Source organism: Hypomesus transpacificus, chromosome 7 (genome assembly GCF_021917145.1).
Source record: "Hypomesus transpacificus isolate Combined female chromosome 7, fHypTra1, whole genome shotgun sequence".
Taxonomy (NCBI): Eukaryota; Metazoa; Chordata; class Actinopteri; order Osmeriformes; family Osmeridae; genus Hypomesus; species Hypomesus transpacificus.
Genome location: NC_061066.1, coordinates 4,650,631 through 4,670,391, shown reverse-complemented (window position 1 = coordinate 4,670,391; position 19,761 = coordinate 4,650,631). Strand labels below are relative to the sequence as shown.

General features: G+C 39.8%; 1 protein-coding gene and 1 pseudogene across 3 annotated transcripts in view; one reads left to right on the top strand and one right to left on the bottom strand.

Moving 5' to 3' along the window:
- Positions 1–7,632: 7,632 nt before the first annotated feature.
- Positions 7,633–11,858, bottom strand: LOC124469354 (annotated as a pseudogene).
- Positions 11,859–13,005: 1,147 nt separating this feature from the next.
- The window catches only part of stk38l (serine/threonine kinase 38 like), a 109,147-nt gene continuing 102,391 nt past the window's right edge, over positions 13,006–19,761 (top strand). For all 3 annotated transcript variants that reach the window (XR_006956296.1, XM_047022584.1, XM_047022585.1), the window contains exons 1-3: positions 13,006–13,089; positions 13,174–13,237; positions 16,031–16,170. Coding sequence is in view for 2 of the 3 variants with exons in the window: in XM_047022584.1 (XP_046878540.1) it covers positions 16,037–16,170 (134 nt within the window). In the remaining variant the exon portion in view is untranslated. The remainder of the gene's footprint in view (positions 13,090–13,173; positions 13,238–16,030; positions 16,171–19,761) is intronic.

The window sequence follows — 19,761 nt, the reverse complement described above, 5'->3', positions numbered from 1 at the left end:
GAACAGACATCAGTGTTTACCTGGAAAGATTACTGTATATTTCCATTACTTTTAATTTGTATTTCCATTGTAAGTTTGGTCTTTAATTTCATTTGGAAGTGGTATTAAAAGGTCTTTAAAAAGTCTTAAATTTAACTTGTTTATACCTGTAGATACCTTGTGAAGCCCCCACTCCAGACAGTTGGTGACAGAGAGGTGCTGACATTAAGTGGTGCTACATGTACTTTTTAAATAACCATAACTTGCTCAATGTTCAACTGATTTTTAAACGGTTTGGTTTGTTATCAATGTCAGAGATGTCGTTATGCCACTGCATACTTTCATTCTATTTAAAAAAATAACATAATTATTCATAAGCATGCAGTGGCATAACGACATTATTGGTTAGTGAAGGACTGACTACGACCAGAGATCCCGCTTGATGGTATCCGAAGCGGGACCAGAATGTCAGAGCATTAGCAACAACATTAGCAAGCCAAAACTCTTTCTAGCATGTGTATTGGACATAGTTAATATAACCAGAGTAAGCTACTTTTGTCTTCCAAGATGGCGGCCCCATTCATTTCTATGAAAAGTGCTCAGTGGCGCAGTGAGGCAAGCGAGAGTACGAAACTGGACAGCGCCATCTTTCCACTTCCGACTCTTCCGGTCTAGCCAGAGAATGTCTAATATGGGGAGAACTCCCACTCTGGGGAAACTTCTGGGTTCTGAATTGGTTGCAGTTCCACTCAAGTTCCATATGAGTGCGCTAACGGTCGAGTGCAGAATTAATGGAGATCTATGGAGCTATACCCCTCAAAATCCACTTTTCTCAGGATAATTGTTTTTGTCTAGTAATTTGAATTCTGAATTTGAAAGGGGAGACAAAAAAAATACACACCGCTGGGGGATAGATTTTTTTTAATTCGCCTTTCTGTTCTAAAAAGCCTTTTAAAATGTAATTGACGTCATACACATTGTACGGCCCGAGATACTGCTTGACGGCAAGCTCTGGTTACTGCCACTTTTCTCTCGAGGCATCGACAACGCAGCTGACAGGGGAGGCTGTCCCCGTCAATACACATGCTAGAACGAGTTTTTGTTTGCTAAGGTTGTTGTTAATGTTGCTAATGCTCTGATATTCGGGTTTTGTTCAGATGCCATCAAGCGGGATCTCTGGTCGTAGTCAGTCCTTCACTAACCAATCAGCATTCGTTAGCAGAATGCTAGCGTTTTATGGGCAACAATGAAGAAATAGAAAGAACACAAGCACTCATTCATTCAACTTTTGAACTGTAATCCACCCCATTTATTTACTTACGTCAATAAAAGTTGCCTGCAAATGTGCTCGCGGATACTAACAGGGCACAAGCACAAAAGTTCACATTGGCCGATAGCCAATTTACATTGAGCTGACATGTCTATCTGGAGCAAAGACGAAGATTAATACTTTAACTGTTAACCACAATAGGAAATGATATATATTTAAATAATATTAGTCTTGTCTTCAGAAGCTTTTGTTAAACGCACACATTTGTCTTTTTTTGATTGTGTCATCAAGCCAGACTGCTTTTGTGGGACAATGAAGGTCCTCAGTGACTATGTTTCACCCCCACTTACATCTGATGGAAACGTCTTGTAGCCTATATGGTTCTGTGAATATGCCCCTTTCAAAGGCAAATGTTCAATAAAGTATATTTTAGACACAGTTCTCAAGCTTTTATTTATCACATTATTACCAATTATTGTTAGATCACGTTATATCCATCAATAGGTGTTTGGTTATGTAGGATGAACATATAAAACACAGGCCACATTTCTACACTGATGTTAAATTGAAGGCAGTGTGAATTTCTAAAAATCAAGTGAAAGGAATACTATACAGTGACAGAATACATTTCCGTTAAGTTTGCATCATGTGTCTGATTCTTATCAGACTTGTACCCCATTCTTAGCCTGGTCCTAACCAGACCCTCGTACATTTAATTTGTACAGAGGGTCTGGGATCGCTCCATTGACAAGCGTTAACTTCCTTGAAGGCGGGTCCTCTGTTGAAGTTTAAAACTATTGGATCTGCCCAGAGCCACTCTGATCTGCCATAACCAATCGCAAGCGTTCGTCTTAGCCAACTCCTTCACCACTACTGTAATGGAGCTAGCTGCCGTAGCTGGAAAATCAAACTTTTCCCGAACCCCGTGGGGAGGAGGGCTACAACATCATGGCCACCTACAAAACTCAGCAAGGAATGTTCTTGCTCCGGCTTTAACTTATGGATATTCGGCAGCATTGCCACAACCACAGAATAACTTTGCTCGCATCTTTCTCCGCCACCATTACTGAACTACTCAAACTGGTGCATGACATTAACGTAATCGTTCTCAGCCACTCCCTCTGTTCGCTGATTGGACCTACAATTTTTTTTTCTTTCTGAAAACCGACTTCAAAGTCAAACTCCCAGACCTAGTACAGAAGCAAAATCCAAATTGAGCGGAAGTATGTAGGAGGGCAGAGCCAGGCTACCCCATTCTACCCATAGATTTTGCAACTGCAATGCCTTAGCTCACACGCTCGTAACCATATAAATCTATGCTCGCGACTGGTTGTCGCAAAGTATGACGCGTACATCTAGTTGCAAGCATGCACAAGGTCTCGGAGCTAGGGAAAAAAAGAGCCACTGTTTAAAGCTAGACCGGAAGACACGGAAGTGGAAAGATGGCCGCGTCCAGTCTCGCGCTCTCGCTTGCCTCACTGCGCCACTGAGCACTTTTCATAGAAATGAATGGGGACGCTATTTTGGAAGACAAAAGTAGCTTACTTTAGTTATATTAACTCTATGACTCGTGCACGCTTGCAACTAGCTGTACACGTCATACTTTGCGACAACCAGCCGCGAGCATAGATGTCGCCAGCGTGTGAGCTAAGGCATTGCAGTGGCAGAATGGGGTACAAGTCCGATAAGAATCAGACACATGATGCAAACTTTACGGAAATGTATTCTGTCACTGTATAGTATTCTTTTCACTTGGTTTTTAGAAATAGACTGTAGGGCTAAATATAGGGCTATTCTAGATGGAACTCATCACATATGTTGCTTTTTTTCTTCGTGATGAGTATGATTTCCAACGCATTGTATCGGATGAAATATGAAGAGCTCCGTCGTTGTTCTCGCCAGGCAAAGAAAGCTTAATAGTTATTTTGGCGACCGAAATCTTCCATAATGCAGACTTACCATAGCTTACTGTCAACTTTATATTCAAACGAAATGCCACGAAATTCACACTGCCTTCAATTTAACATCAGTGTAGAAATGTGTCCTGTGTTTTATATGTTCATCCTACAAAACCAAACGCCTATTGATGGATATAACGTGATCTAACAGACTTGGTAATAATGTAATAAATAAAAGCTTGAGAACTGTGTCTAAAATATACTTTTTTTAATTAATTGAGGACCTTCATTGTCCCACAAAAGTCTGGCTTGATAACACGATCAAAAAAAGAATAATGGGTGTGTTAAACAAAAGCTTCTGAAGGCAAGACTAATATTATTTAAATATATATAATTTCCTATTGTGGTTAACAGTTCAAGTATTAATCTTCGTCTTTGCTCCAGATAGACATTTCAAGAATCTATGCTCACGCTTAACATAATATATTTGCCATCATGTCATGAACGTTTTTACGAAAAATCTAATCTGATTTAAAATAACGGTAATAAACTATATTAACAACATTTCATGTATGTGTGACAACCATTTGCTAAACTTGCTACAACAGGGCAGGCAACTCAAGCCATTTCTCCCTGTGCTCATTCAATATCAGTCTATGGCTCATTCAGCTCAATGTAAATCGGCTATCGGCCAATGTAAACTTTTGTGCTCGTGCCCTGTTAGTATCCGCGAGCACATTTGCAGGCAACTTTTATTGACGTAGGCAAATAAATGGGGTGCTAGTTTACCCATTTCGGATTGGTTTCAAACTTAGCAAAAATCAGAAAAAATTACTCTATGAAAAAGCTAGTAGTATGAGCCAGGTTCGAGAATCGAACAAAAATTATTGGGGGAGATAGTTTTGTAAATGTTGACTGGAGTTAATAAAATAAAAACGACCGGAAGAGTCGGAAGTCAAACACGAAATACAATACCACCTACATACACCGGGGCCGTTGCTTCAAGCCGAGGGGCGAGGGGCGGGGGCTTGGTCATATGCTATGTGTGTTTGGTGATGTTCTCTAAATTAAGTAGGGAGTGAGGTATCCCACACTGTTTTATCCACCGCCGGCACCTTCCCTCTCGAGTCTTCGGCTTTGCAAATGGAAAAAATACCACACCTCCCTCTAAACCTTTGGGATATCTAGTGTCAGATCGACACGTCCCATTGGCACACCGTTTAACCATGTTGCTTCTGAGTCAAAGCTTGACGGACCTTCTTCTCTTAGTAGCAGTTGCTAAGGTACGATTGGACGAGGGCCGTTCTAGGGAGGAGTTTCGGGAACGGTCATATCTTAAATCTTCAATAAAATAAGGTCAAATCTTATTTGTTCGTAATTACCGTATTTCTCTGATTAAACTTCGATTTATTACACATTGTTAATTTTTGGTGCGCCGTTTATTTGAGGCCGGCGTTTATTTGAGGGCGACGTTTAATCTAAGAAATATGGTATTCTAGGCTGTCTGCGCTAGCATGCCAACGTGTTAGTTTGCTTCATTAAATGTTCGTAAAGATAGTTTGAACAGTACGGTCTTCTAAATCACCGATTAAGCAACAATCAAATGTCAATGTTAGTTAGACTAGCAAGCTCTATCTCATCTGCTTTTTGTTAACGCTGATTTGCAACGAATGCAAGAACAGCTAGGTAGCAAAAACACAGACTACCTACTGTAGCCATGTAAACTAGTTAAGCTTGCTAACGCAAGAGCACCTGCTTCTCTCCAGTTCTTTCAATAGATAATCTAGAAAGGTGTTAGCAATAGGCTAGACTGCTATTTGTTTTCTGGCATTTTTTTTGTAAGCTTTCCTTCTAATGTCTATTCCCTTCTAGCTAGAGTAATTTGCTAAGTAAGGACGCTAGCTATGTTTAGATATTTGAAAAGCATAGCTATCAGTGGACCCCGAGTGCAACACAATAGAATATTTATTAAAACGACATGCTGCTACTAGGTATTTCAGGACATGCTGCTCCTACCATATTTCTGGGGCGGCGTTTATTACACAATGTTCATTTTTGAATGAACATTGTCGATTTCGTTTAATCGAGGGCAATGTTTTAAACGAAGAAACACTGTACATTAAACTGTAATTTTATGTGCTCTTGGGGGCCCTCTGGTAGCCATGGGTACGGTGGCCGAGAGGGGCAAACCAACATTACAAAATCTGAAACACTTTTACAAAGCTTGAGACAAATTTACATTTTGGAAAACATTTTTACATATCATAAAACAAAATTACATTACCAAAACACATTAACAAGTCCCGAAACAAATTTACATTTCAGAAAACAAATTAACTAGACGCGAAACAGTTTTACAAGTCCCGAAACAAATTTACAAGTGGCGAAACAAATTTACAAACGACATTAGCCGGAAAGGGAATGTAACAATTTCAAAGTTGACGCTGAAGTGATAACGGAAGCGCTCAATTTCAGTTGATGGTGGTTGATGGAGTTCATGGTGACCCAAAATGGACAGCGATAGAGTGGTGTTTTGCCCGTTTTGTGGCATACATATGAGCCAATTAACAAGATTTTGTTTTTCGTGTGGTCGGTCTTTGGAGTTTTTAAATGCCGCAGACCAGAGTGAAGGACCAGATGTGTTGCAGCAGTGCATACCATATTTTAATGAGGGACATTCGTACGCTGTAATCGTGGACATGATGTCATGTTTACACGGTGTGCACATCAGCTTGAGGTCTCTGAAAAGCTGATGTGCATGACTGAATGATGCTGGGTTATATCGCAGAAAGGATTTCTCCTCTACAAATGTCATAATTAGGGCAATACGACTGGAACTTCGTGGACCTGGACAGCTGTTTGGCTACCGCATGATGTGGCAGGTGCTCAAACAAAAGTACAATCTGCGAGTGAAGAGGGATCATGTAATGAATTTGCTCCGGGAGCTCAATCCTCGAGGGTGCGAGAGGAGAGCACACAGAAGGTTTATAAGGAGAACTTACCACTCCATGGGACCGAATTCGGTTTGGCTCTTTCAGGGTGTATCGATGGATTTTTGCGTAAAGTACTGTGGCTTGTATGTGCATCAACAAATAATGATCCAACTGTGATCGCTCACTATTTCCTGTCATGTGTGCAAAACCTCGGTGTCATCCCCATGAGACTGAGGACTGATTGCGGCATGGAAACGGGACCATTGCCGCAATTCAGTGCACCCTACGCCACCACCACAATGACTACTACTCTGGAGCATCCAGCCACATATATGCCTCATCCACAAGCAACCAGAGGATTGAGTCATGGTGGTCCATATTCAGAAAGGGAAGGTAAGTGGCCTTCATAAAGTCATTTAATTATGTGTAACCTTCATTCATTCAAACGTATATGCTTAAAACTATAACTTTCTATTATTTATCGATATCTATAGGGCTCAGTTCTGGATGGAGCTATTTGCAGACCTTACAGATGCCGGATACTTCAACGGGAGTCACAAGCATCAGTGTCTACTGAGATATTGCTTTGGTGATGTTCTTCAGAAGGACTTGGATGAGTGTGTGAGACTGTGGAAGTCACAGGATTCGCCCCTCCAGAACAGCATCATGTCCAGGAGGATTGCCCAATGAGCTCTACTACTTACCACACAGGTAATACTTTGGTGATAGATGGTATTTGTTTTGCTTTTATCTTAAATTTAAATACTTTTAATTATCTTCTGTTTAACATAGGTTTGGCTCCAGAGACTGTGGATTTCAAATTGAGCAGGCTGAACTGGATGCCTTTCCTGAGGCTCACCTGACAAGAGCTCCATGTGGGGACCCAAACATTCAGGAGTACTTGGACTTAGCCATGGAGTACAATCATTTACAGAAGCCAGAGTACTGGCAGTCTTCAACTGAACTGTATCTGAGATTAAAAGAAATTGCTCAGCTATAAATTGATTGATTGGGAGACTTATTGTAATGGTGGTGGAACATGTACACAAAGTGTTATGTGTCACCCACAGCTTCAAAATTTCAAAGTGGGAATACAAATAATGGGTCATGGATCACAATCTAAAACAATTGTCAAAATGCTAACTGAGAATGCTCACATACCCTTACATTATAAAAGCCTCCTTAACAAATGCAACTATAACCTATAACAGCAACAAAGAAACAACATTTTTAGAGTCAGAGCTCTAGGGGTTATAGACAGCCAAATCCTGGATTATTTTGAATTCCAAAGTCCATTTGTGATTTAAACACACTATATGTGTCCAGGAGTGGTAATTCCAACAAGTTTGAACATGTATTTGCCATCGGGAATGGGGAGTCATCCAGGAACTCTATTTGTGGCAATGGTTGCAAGCCAGATGGGGGAAGTGATGTCAGCCCAGTTGCAAACATCAAAACGTCCTCCACAGACACAGCAGCCGTGCCTTCTGCAAATAAATAAATGTTCAGATATACCATGGTAATGTGGTTTTCCAATTAGTTACAAAAAACCTTACAAACCTTCACAGTCAAGGAGATAGTCTGCCCAGTAGGCCACGGTTTGACTTTCTTTTAGTCTCCTATTACTCCCTGAAGGGCTGAGGTCAGGTTTGAAGAGTTTTTCAAGCTCAAAGCCAGTGAATCACTTTTCAAAGTGGCACAGGACAGGGGTCAGCAAAGTAGGGTGTTGCTGTAGTGTAGTCAGAAACTGAAGGGCTGAAAGACCATCTTTGAATCTACAAAGTGAACACAAACACTGTTTCACTGCTGTGTAATGCCAACTGCATTTAATTTATCTAGAGAAAACTTTGAGGTTCTCTTCACGACAATTACTATCCACCTAAAAAAACAACATTTGGGGAAAATGGTTGTGTGATAACATTCTTTTGATTTGCACATGGAAAGGTGTTACAAACTGCAAAAAAATCACACGGAGGAATGACACAGAGGGCAGGGAATGGAGAGACAGACATCACAGTGTATTACAACTGAAAGGCAAAACATTTGTCACAGTGGCTAACTAATAACAGATACACATGCCATGAAGCATTTTAAACAAAAATATCATACATAAACTCACCATCATAATTCAAAATATTATCTTACCTGTCAATTACAGATGAGTTGCGGTCGATAATATACCACTGGAGGTAGTCGGCCACGATTTCTTTCTTTTCTTCCACAGCAGCCACATGTCTCAGACAGCCTGCTGTCAGTTATTAAATTAACTGTTGATTTGAATGAAGGCTGGCCGGCAAGATAATGTACAAGATCTTCTGACAGGAAATGGGGTCCTGGACCTCCATGTACAACTGACACTGCGATCATCTTTCCTGCCATGAAGTATTCATCCTCCCTAACAGCTATAAATGAATTCATATTGCAAAATGAAAACATACAATACATTATATACTTTAAGATATTGAGGAAAAAAGCATATGCTGTGTCATCTATTTGTGTAATGATCATTAACCAACCATTAGTATAGCACACTTCTAACCCCATACATACCATTTGAAATGTAGACCAAGAACCGATGTCCTTCTGGTCCATAAAAAATGGGCCGGTCTTTCAGGTGTTTCATTAGCAGAGATAAAAATTCTCGTCTTGGACCACCAGTGTCAATTCCCTCCTCAAAAATACCAGCATCATCAGTAAATCTGACCAGCATGTCACAGGTTTCAGAATATGTTGTACGCTTGAAACTTCTGACGGCTCCATCCCAAACATGGGCTGTTTATCAATCCACGTTTTTTTCCGTTCTTGTGTTCTTGCGAACTAGTTTGACGTCATCTTTTATTGCCCAAGTACGGTTCCAATCCAAAGAACACAAGTCACCAAGAACGCCCAAAATACCCGGAAATGTTCCTGATCCGCCCCTTTTATCGAGGATGCATCGGATGGTGACTTGACCAGCGAGAACGCTTCTGATTTCCCAGAAGTCATTGCAAGATGTCAAGCGAGGCAGACAAACCTCACAACTGTAATTTTTTACTTTTCATATTTCAGCTAAACGGTACGTGTAAATCAGCATCTGAATTAAAATGTGACGAGAAATTGGCAGTTCAGTCGCTGAAAATGATCTTATTTTATTGATGAAACGGCTAATTTTTAAATTTGCTCCGACTTGTCGATAACCTAGCTAGTAGCATCTCAGTGCAGTGCAGACACTAGTTAACAGGTACTGTAAGTTAGCAAGGGCTACAGAAAACGTAAAATTACAGGTAGACGGACCATTTTTTAGCTTTTGTTAACTAGTTTTTGGAGTTAGTCAGTGTCATCATAATGCTGCGAATCCAGGAAAACCCTAACCATCTCAATTCATTCTCCGTCCTTGCGTCCTTGCAAGACCATTCTCGCAAGGAGGCTTACCAGAACGTTCTTCAAAAGAATGTACTTGCGTTCTCAGCGTTCTTCGGATTGATAAACAGCCATTAGCCCTTGAGATGTTGAACCTGCTGACTCTTTTGTGATCAATAGGAAGCGCCAGGTTTGCTACAATGTCAGGTAGTGTAATGTCCATCTCCTCCCTGTAATGACAAAAAGTGATTTAATTAATGGATATCCCAGACAGTGTACACTTTTACAACAGTTATTTAAATACTGGAATGCCACACTCAAAAGCTAATATTACACTGCCGTGTGTTGGAAATTCTCCACATTGACTGCAACCAGCTCCTCATCCTCTTCCTCAACACCTGGTGCATACAGGTCTGTGTATTTACTGTTGGGAAATTACAATTTCCATGTTAAAACATCTTACAAACACAAATTTCTTCCCCATGAATTAAATTGAAAGTATGTGAGTCACTATCCTTTTTTAAATTTATTTTTTACCTGTAGCAAGTCTTGTCTGGATTTGTTTCAGATGGATCCATATCCTCAGCATCAGATATTACTATCTGAAAAACAAATTAAAATGTCTGAAGCATTTAGCAGACGCTTTTGTCCAAAGTGACGTACAAGGGAGAAACAACAACTCTAAGAAACGTCAGGCTGCCACAGTCTGCCCTATTACTTGTCCAGGCCGAATTGTTGCTGAATGTCCCGGTGCATCTCTAAAACATGAAACAAATAATACATTAATTATTACTGTTCTTCAGGCCTACAATAGTCATCTAAGAATGTAAACGAATACAGGCAAGATTCCTATTGTTTGATTACCACCAGAAAGGATAAAAAATGTTTGACTCTGTGACAAAGGCTAGATGTCAAAATGTAACTACCTTTCATCTTTATGTTTGAGTTTGGGAGTACTTCGGTTTTGTGGTTAAAAAACCTGAGAGGAAACGCATTAATTTATCAACAATTTGTAATAGCTTCGATAACTGTTCCCTTACCCCATACAGTATATATATATATATATATATAATGGTGAAAGGTTGTCAGTATTGTCATAGATAAATCAATAAATGCATTCATAAATAAATAAGTATTAAAATAAATAAATAATTGATGTACCACTGTGTCAGCTCGATTGAATTCAGCTGTGCTCCTTGATGCAATGACAATTTCAAAATCAGAGTCTGAAGTATTATCCGTTGCTGTAAAAACAAACAAAAACATCATGTAGATAATGCAGATGCATCCTTCAGTAGAGTATCTAAAATATGTAAAAATGTTGAATCCTGAGATCCATTAACCTCCTCCTTTAAAATGTGTTTCTAGGCAAATGAAAAATGTGATCCTGCAATATGGCCTTCCTAGTTCCTTTTTTATATTCTGCCAATTTGACTGGCCTTTCTGATCCAGGCACATGGACCACCTCTGAGCAGTCTGGATACAAAAGGATGTACGGTCCTTCTGGCATGTCCTTGTTAAATGTTTTCATTTTCTGGACAGCTTGTTTCAGTACATCAGGTGCTGCTACCTCTGGGTCTACAAATAACGGGAGTGTTTTCCCTCTTAGAGGTTTTAAATCAGTTCCATTTGGCACCATCAATCCAATGTTTATCTAATAAAATGACAAAGATGTATTAAACATAGGTTGAATAAAAGACTATACATACATCTGTGTTTCCCATTAATTGGAAATTGAGAATGTGTTGTCCCTCCATGGTCTAATTGGTGCCACCACAGATTCATAGTGAGCCGAACATGTCAATAAACTGCACTCTCCAATTCGATACAGTGTTTGCCCAATTGCTTTAGCAAAGCATCTCGCCCTGCACGAGAGCTTCTGTTATTCTGCCTAAATCTACGCAAAGATGCAAAGTTCAAAGATGTTAGTTTTTCTTTTTAACTTAATTCAATCTGTACAATAAATCTACTATGATACAGATCCATTTAAGAGTCACCTCGAGTCAGACAGTCGAGTTATAAGCTAACAGTCAGTACAATTTACCTGGACGTGTTTTCGTTCTTTAGCCCGATGTCTTCCTCTCGGCCCGTAGTTAAAAGACTGACGCTCTTTGGACTTTGAACTTCTGTACTCCATGAACTGTTTGTATGATGTGCAAGGTTTTTCTGCTGAAATTAGCAAAGCTCAGTTTAAAAATAGAAAGTTAACGGCCGCTAACCAATAGCGCTATTCACTTTCATTCAGGTAGCGAGCGTTATGCTGCACTTACTTTGTTTAGCATTATCCGGCTGTTGAGATGTCCCCTGTGTGTTTGGTCCTTCTGTCTGGTCTGCGCCATTTAAAATCTCCAGAGACCGACCACACGAAAAACAAAATCTTGTTAATTGGCTCATATTTTTGCCACAAAACGGGCAAAACACCACTCTATCGCTGTCCATTTTGGGTCTCCATGAACTCCATCAACCGCCATCAACTCAAATTGAGCGCTTCCGTTACCACTTCCGCGTCAACTTTGGAATTGGTACGTTCCCTTTCTGGCTAATGTCGTTTGTAAATTTGTTTCGCCACTTGTAAATTTGTTTCGGGACTTGTAAAAGTGTTTCGCGTCTAGTTAATTTGTTTTCTGAAATGTAAATTTGTTTCGGGACTTGTTAATGTGTTTTGGTAATGTAATTTTGTTTTATGATATGTAAAAATGTTTTCCAAAATGTAAATTTGTCTCATGCTTTGTAAAAGTGTTTCAGATTTTGTAATGTTGGTTTGCAACTCTTGGCCACCGTACATGGGGGCCCCTAAGCAGCCGCTTAGTTCGCTTATGCCTTGGGCCGGCCCTGCCGCCATGAATGCGGTGACGTGAATAAAGTTGATCCCGAAAATATATCCTGCATACATTTTTCTTTCTTTAGTCGGAATACAGAATTGAAAACCCAACATGTTCACACAAATAATAATGATCTCCATATAAAATGCATTAAGCCTGCGATTAACTCATAGGCACTGATTGATTGCATTTATCCAATAAACAATTCTGGCATCAAATGCCTGCATCCTTACTTATCGTGTTCCACTAGCTGTAAAATGTTTATGTCATGAAGGTTCATTTAGATGTTTTTGACAACATGGAGCTAGATGATTATGATAATTTAAGATCATAATCATTAAGATAAGATAAAGATAATTTAATGACTTAAATTTCATTTACATGATGAAATACCACAGTCACAAAGCCTAACGCCTAAATACTGTAAGTATGCCTCCGATTAACGTATTATCACTTCAGAAAATCCTCTCCAATAAAAATCTTTGATAACATCCGTGTTATAGAAAAAAATTCTATAAATTGTAAATATTTTTATTTCGTCTTCTTTCTGTATCCCAACACTTGTTCTTGGTATTTCTTCAATGTTTATACTTTTTCTATTGTAATGTAAATCTGCTTATAAAAAGACATTGAACCATAAAAAATAAAAGAAAAAATGAATACATTTGCATTTATCCGCCCTCGACTGCAACGTCGTGGCTTCCGCCCGCTTGTGAGTCATGCGCGTCAAAAATGAGCTATGCGAATGTTATGCGCATCGTTCGCTCGAGGAAGCTGTGCGTTCTAATCATCATTCGGAGGCGTGCAGTTCATGCAAATGAATAGCCTGCATTCACAACAAATATTCTGTAGGTTAGCAAGCGGTATAGTTTATATAGTGATCACCTCCGGCTGTTTGTAGCGGGGTCACAATCTCCAATATCTTTTGTCAGGTATAAACCATTTGAAGGTGGGCTGGGCAGCTAGCCATCATTGACTCTGGAGCAGGACCCGGAGGTAAGCCATAAGAATTCATACATACACTGAACGTTTTTGAAATAGGTCAAACTAATGTAGACCATCTGTTTGTAATGCACAATGAAATGCGAAATAACCTCTCTGAAACGACAATCTGCTAGTACTGATCTGTCATCACGATGCACTGACAGCCTGCGGATAGCAGGGATATGTGGAAATATTGTAGGCCAGCCTACATTTCCGATGCCTTCAAACTATAGTACAGTACACAATATAAATATGAATTGAAACCCATGCAATAATAGCCTAACAGGTTAAGTTCAGAAAGATCTACAGTCAATACTGCACTGAGCTAAATATGATATGATATTTCCAGTGGCGTCTCTGGCACTGAATCCCAGGTGGGGCACAATAAACTCTGTATTGGCATCATCCAAATCCTCAATGAAACTAGAAACTACCTACTTGCTCAATGATTCAGAACACAAACGCACCACAAAGAGGGATATGACTAGGGATGGGTACCAAAACCAGGTATCAAACTGGCCCCGGTGCTAAATTAAGAAATAACGTTATCAATAAGATGTGACGCTATCAGTTCTGTTTTCGGTACCGGAGAAATAAAGAAAATATATTTCCCATTATTATTTTTAAATAAATGTTATCTTCCACATGTTATCTCACCAACCATTTCTAATTTGCAGACATTCTCTGTATTTTCGTTATCCACAACAGGCCCGGTTCTATCCCACTTTTGTAGGGGGGCAATGAGACATTTTGGGGGGGCCATCGTTTTTTTAAAGCTTCAATTTGGTGCAATCTGGTTGTAACAAAACATGGAGTGTTTGAACTGGGGCGGGATGGTGAAGGAGCGGTTTTTGTCCTCTCCAGACGGAAGGATATTAAAATCCTCTGGCTGGTGTTGTCCCAAACGTTTAATCCCCCAAAAATCCTCAAATGGCAAGGTGCTAAATTGAACTATTAATAAATTGTTGGCTAAATTCATAATTGCAGTAGTGGCTGGCCAACATACGGTAACTGGGAATGATCAAGTTCAATCAGTTTTGAATTTTGGCGACTAGCTGGGTAGAAACTACATACCACGTTAACGTCTTGAGGTATGTCATTTTATTACGTTTTATTGGCTATGGGGCCAACATGATTGTGCCCCAAAGCTCATTATTGAAAGTGCATTGTACCTGTGCAGTGTTTTTCCCAATTGCTCACTTGATTAAACAAATGCAGAGGGACCGGTTGTCATATGTAATAAACGCGCAACAATGTTAATTACAAATAATTACAGATTAAATAAGAAAAAATACAGATACAAAAAATATAGATATATACTGATCATAGTGTGTGCTGCTCCACAACGCCATGTGGTGGCTTAATGCAAAGACGTCCCTGGACATTTCTGCTTTTCGCTTGCAAGCACCGTTTGCTGTGGCTGCTTGGCCACCAATATTTCAAATATGAAAGTAGCAGGGACATTATTTCTAAACTTTAAGTTGGCTGTTGACATGTACAAATACCCCTATTAGGTTTTGTTGCTAAATAAACCCAGCTAAAACTTCTGGGGTCAATAGCATTTTTAAGTAGCCTATGTTATGTCCCGTCAGCATATCAAGATATGTGAGTGTCCATGGACTCTTGGTAATAATAATCCTAACTAGGCCTATTTGGTCATTCTCACGAAACCAATGGCTGTGATCTTTTCAAAATAAATACATTATTTTCAGTCAAATTTAAAAACAGAATATTAAAGATAATGTTGTGCACTTTCATGCACAGTGTGTTATTTATGCATACAAGTTCATTATTATTGTATTTTAATACATTTTTAGCTAAAATTCTCTTTACCACAACGTGTCCCAATTCATTTCAGTTTCTTTTACTGTATTTTTGATTTAATAAATTATTCAGCAATATTGCTGTTGGGTTTTAGCAACTCAGTTGCATGGACACAGTTTTTTCCTTTCAGATGACCAACTCGGTCTAGCTGTAGCCTTTGATTAAATAACAAAGACTGAAAGACCCAGAGATGCCAGTAATAAATGAGTGCGTTCTATATCCAGGGTTATTATTGAACATGCATCTTTGCATCAATTTATGGTGATAAACTTGACTGCTTAACTGTTCAAGTAATCTAGCCTGACCTAGCCTGACAGTGAGCATTGGTGATTTAGCTAACCAGGTGAATCATAAAAATAATCTTACCGATTTGGGTAATTGTTTTGTTGGTCTTATTTTTTGTTATTAATTATTGTCAAGTATTGAAAGTTAGTTGTTGAAAGCATTCAACAGCATTCTCTAGTTTTGTTACTTTGTTTACAGAAAGTTTTTTTCTTTTCATGATTCTATTGGAAATGCTATTCCTTGCAGAATAGGTGTGTGTGTGTGTTTGTATGTTGGGCATTAGTTTGCTATCTGAAACTAGATTAGGTTTAAGGTTAACACGGGATGCTGCCACTGAACTATCCAGCACACAAGACATTTCTCACAGGCACAAAAACGTTTATGTCCCACAGTCTGTGGTTGTTGGCTCGGTTTCTTCTGAAATATGTGGAAAATCTAGACACTTTTATTTACATTTAAAGACACATACTTTATCCTGTCTAACTTTATTTCACTGTCGAAATGCCCCTAACAACACCCCTTGCTTGTAGATATAGTTTAAACTGGAACCTGGAACTGCAAAACTAGTAGGCTACATTACCATAATGATAACAATCTGGTGTGATCTAGGTAGACAACCAACAAACAAGATATCATTAAGTTATTTGTCATTATTATGTGGACAGCCCTTAACCTATATTAATTTTTTAACAACAGGATAGTATGGCCATGACGGGAGGGATGGCAGCTACTCTTCCCATGAGCAACCACACCCGAGAGAGGGTAACTGTGGCCAAGCTGACACTTGAGAACTTCTACAGCACTCTGTTAACCCAACATGAGGAACGGGAGATGAGGTAAGTGGCAATATGGGATATTGTTATTTGCTTTTGTCATGTTGATATTATGTGTGTAAACAATTAGTATGATTACAAAAGCAACTTTAAAATTAAAATTGTAACTGATAGTATGAATATAAAGCGAAAGTATGTAGTTTGACGAGTCATTATCATGTTATTCAGCATATTGTTAAAAACGTATTGACAAACAATCTTTAAAAAAAGAAACCCTGTGAACAACAATCAAATCAAATAAAACCTATTTGTGTAGCCTTTTTTTACAAAGAAAGTCACAGAGGGCTTCACATACACCCATAGAACAAGGGATGGATATCGTTTGAGTTTTTACGATAGCAGTGCTAAATCGATACTTTTAAAATGTACCGGTGCCTAAACGGTGCCTGAAATACTTAAAAAAGAGCCACAAAACAATGGTGGACGGCTTAAAAAATCAGCGAGGTGAACAGAGCAAGCTAGCGAACCTGCTTCAGCTATGTGCGTTAATGATACGGAAGCAAATTGCTCTTAACATGCAACAGCCTACAATCCAACAACACTAATCGCCCCCTCTCTCAAAAAGCTAAACTAAACAAAAAACTAAAACAAATGTAGGAATGCTAATGTATTTTAAAACAAAAATTTAAAATGCCTCTCTCGCTGCTGTTCTTGACTTTCGTACCACCCAACTAACCAATCAGCATTTATGTTTACATTTATGCATTTAGCAGATGCTTTTATCCAAAGCGAAGTCCAAGAGAGAGCTTTACAAAAGTGCATAAGTCACTGATCATAACAACGAGATAGCCCCAAACATTGCGGGCAGCCAAAACGTGAGGCATACATTGTGAAAAACCAAATAAGTGCCAAAGGGAAGAACCATAAGAGCATGTAGTTAAACAAGTTACAATTAAACAACATGAACCTCAAAAAGTGCAAGAGCGTACCTGTAGAAAAGCAATCAACAGTAAAATATTTCACAGCGAGTACAATAATTTAAATCCGTTACAACCGTTACAACTAACCAACAAGAGGGAGTCAGGTGGCTGAGCGGTTAGAGCTACGGGCTAGTAATCTGAAGATTGCCAGTTCGATTCCCGGCCGGTGCACATGACGTTGTGTTCTTGGGCAAGGCACTTCACCCTACTTGCCTCGGGGAGAATGTCCCTGTACTTGCTGTATGTTGCTCTGGATAAGAGCGTCTGCTAAATGATTAAATGTAAATGTAAGAGCAACAAGTCTCTCAATAAGAGTCATTGTGATCCTGGAGCAAACTAGCATCAGGTCCAGCAAATCATTCCTATGTACCGGTGTACTCCCGGAACAAGTGCGTCTTAAGCCTTTTCTTGAAGGTGGGGAGACAGTCACTCACTGCTTTTACATGTATTTGGACTGAAATAGAAATATAAGTTTTTTGTAAACACCCATGTTCGAATAATTGCGGTCCGACTACAATCCGATTGACACCCCGAGATAACTCGATCCGAGTCAGTTGATAATTCGGACATCGCATGCTTGTAAACGGTGAATTGGACTATGAACTGGACTCTGCGTCTTTGCGCATGCTTGAGATTCCGCCGCCCTCCCTCCCAGTCGGGACGTGGAAGTCGAAAAAGACGTTGTCGCTGCCGGGAGCCGGCCCGGCAGAAACAAACAAGCAGTGCGAGCCAGTAGCGCCAATAGAGCCGTTTGCATTCCCAGTACTCCTATTGTCATCATGCACGAAATGTAGAGGGACGTAGCTTCTCCTTGCTCTCCGTTCGCCGTCTTTCTCGAAATGTTGATGTTGTTGTTGGTAGTGGTGAAGAGGTCATGCGGAAAGGGCTGTATCGCCACTAGTTGTTATGAAAACAGTGCCACTTATCGTACTGGGATATGACACTTCGGCCAATAATTCGGTTTATTCGGCCAATGATTCGGTTTATTCACTAATATAAACGCAGTGAGTGTCTCTGATGGAGGTGGGGACTTGATTCCACCATTGGGGGACCAGACAGGAGAAGAGCTTGTGTTGGACCGGGCGCTCTTTGCGGTGGGACCACCAGACAGTTGTCAGAAGGCCTCCTCTATTTTACATGCAGCAAACGCTGGGGATACATCGGGCAAAAATACCTTTGACTTAAGACGTGCAATTCTATCTCTTACATTTACTTAATTCAGGTCCAAATTGTGATATTGCTACATTCCTACTGCATTACCTGTGTTTAGTCTTTGTTGTAGTTCAAAGATTTGTTGTGGACAGTTTGTTGCTGCTCCAGTTACTGTAGCATATGCATAGTGCATATGGTTTGTCCATCCATGAGTTCCTATGTTGGTTTGTGTGGATGAGTATTGGGTATTGTGGATCAGTATGTACCTTTGTGTGTTTTAGAGTTGGTGGTAAATGTTCTGGGCTTTAGCTAAACTCACAATGGTTCCTGACCTGTAAATGTAGATTTTTAGAACTTGTATTTTATTTGATTTATTGCTGTTTAATTTATGTTTTGTTTATTTTGGACCCAAGAAAACAGTTCTGCTTTGTTTGCCATTTTCATCTATGCTAGATGATATGTTTGTGTACCTCTCATCAAAAGGGAGGACTGTTGTTCACCTATTTTTCCATTTTAGTTTTAGGACACTGTCTCACTAATTTCCATTTGTATCCAATCCGACGCTCTCAGACCCCAGACCACTCCAAACGTCACTCCAAACTTTACCATTTTCATTGTTAACCAAGTGCTGGGCTCCAATTGTGTTCTGCTGTAACAGGACAAGAACTTAAGTAGCAGGAATATGCCAACCAAGGGCACGTCTGCATGCCAATACAAAGGTTCTTTCAAGTGATCCTCTGAGCAATAGCCATGATCCAAAACTGGTCCTCTGAGCACTAGCCATGATCCAAAAGTGATCCTCTGAGCAATAGCCATGACCATTAGAATCTCAATGCTGACCTGTCTGCAATCAAGTTCTTTTTCCTATGGGTGCAGGTTATCACACGATGAACACTGCAGCTTTTGCTGTGCTTTTGTGTCCAAGAGGGAGGATTGTAAGGCTGGGTGTCAAACCTGCCCCCACCTCTCATATGCTAAAGTCTGGAGTTTCTGGACGGTCTCAACTTGATGGCTCTCACACCCCATTCAAGATGTGGTCTGATTGGTTGTTCTTGTGTATAAAGGGAATTGTAATGCATTGTTCTTTGGATTCTTCATCTCCTGAGACCTTCTCCTCAGTTCTCCCTTGTCCCACTGTCCTACTCCTTGCTCACCTCTTGCTTTCTCTATGATTTACAATGATCATGGTAGAGTGGGTAAGATTTAAAGCCTTCATTTTGTAACATGTTTGCCTTGTAATTGATTTCATTCATTTGCAATGTTATTAAATGCGTATTTCATTTAACCGTACTTTGACCATTCTTGCTCTGCTTTAACCCATATTGTCAAATACCTGGAATTCTATTGGTTTTGGCATTAATGGTTCATGCTAATACACTGTTCAGTTTCCCATCTTCCTTTAAACCATAGGGGAATTCGTTTTGGTTGCTTGGCCAATATTTAACCCCCTACAGGAGCGTCCGGGTAGGTTGAAGACCAGGCGGGCCGCTGCGTTTTGAATCAGCGAATTGCAGTAGTCCAA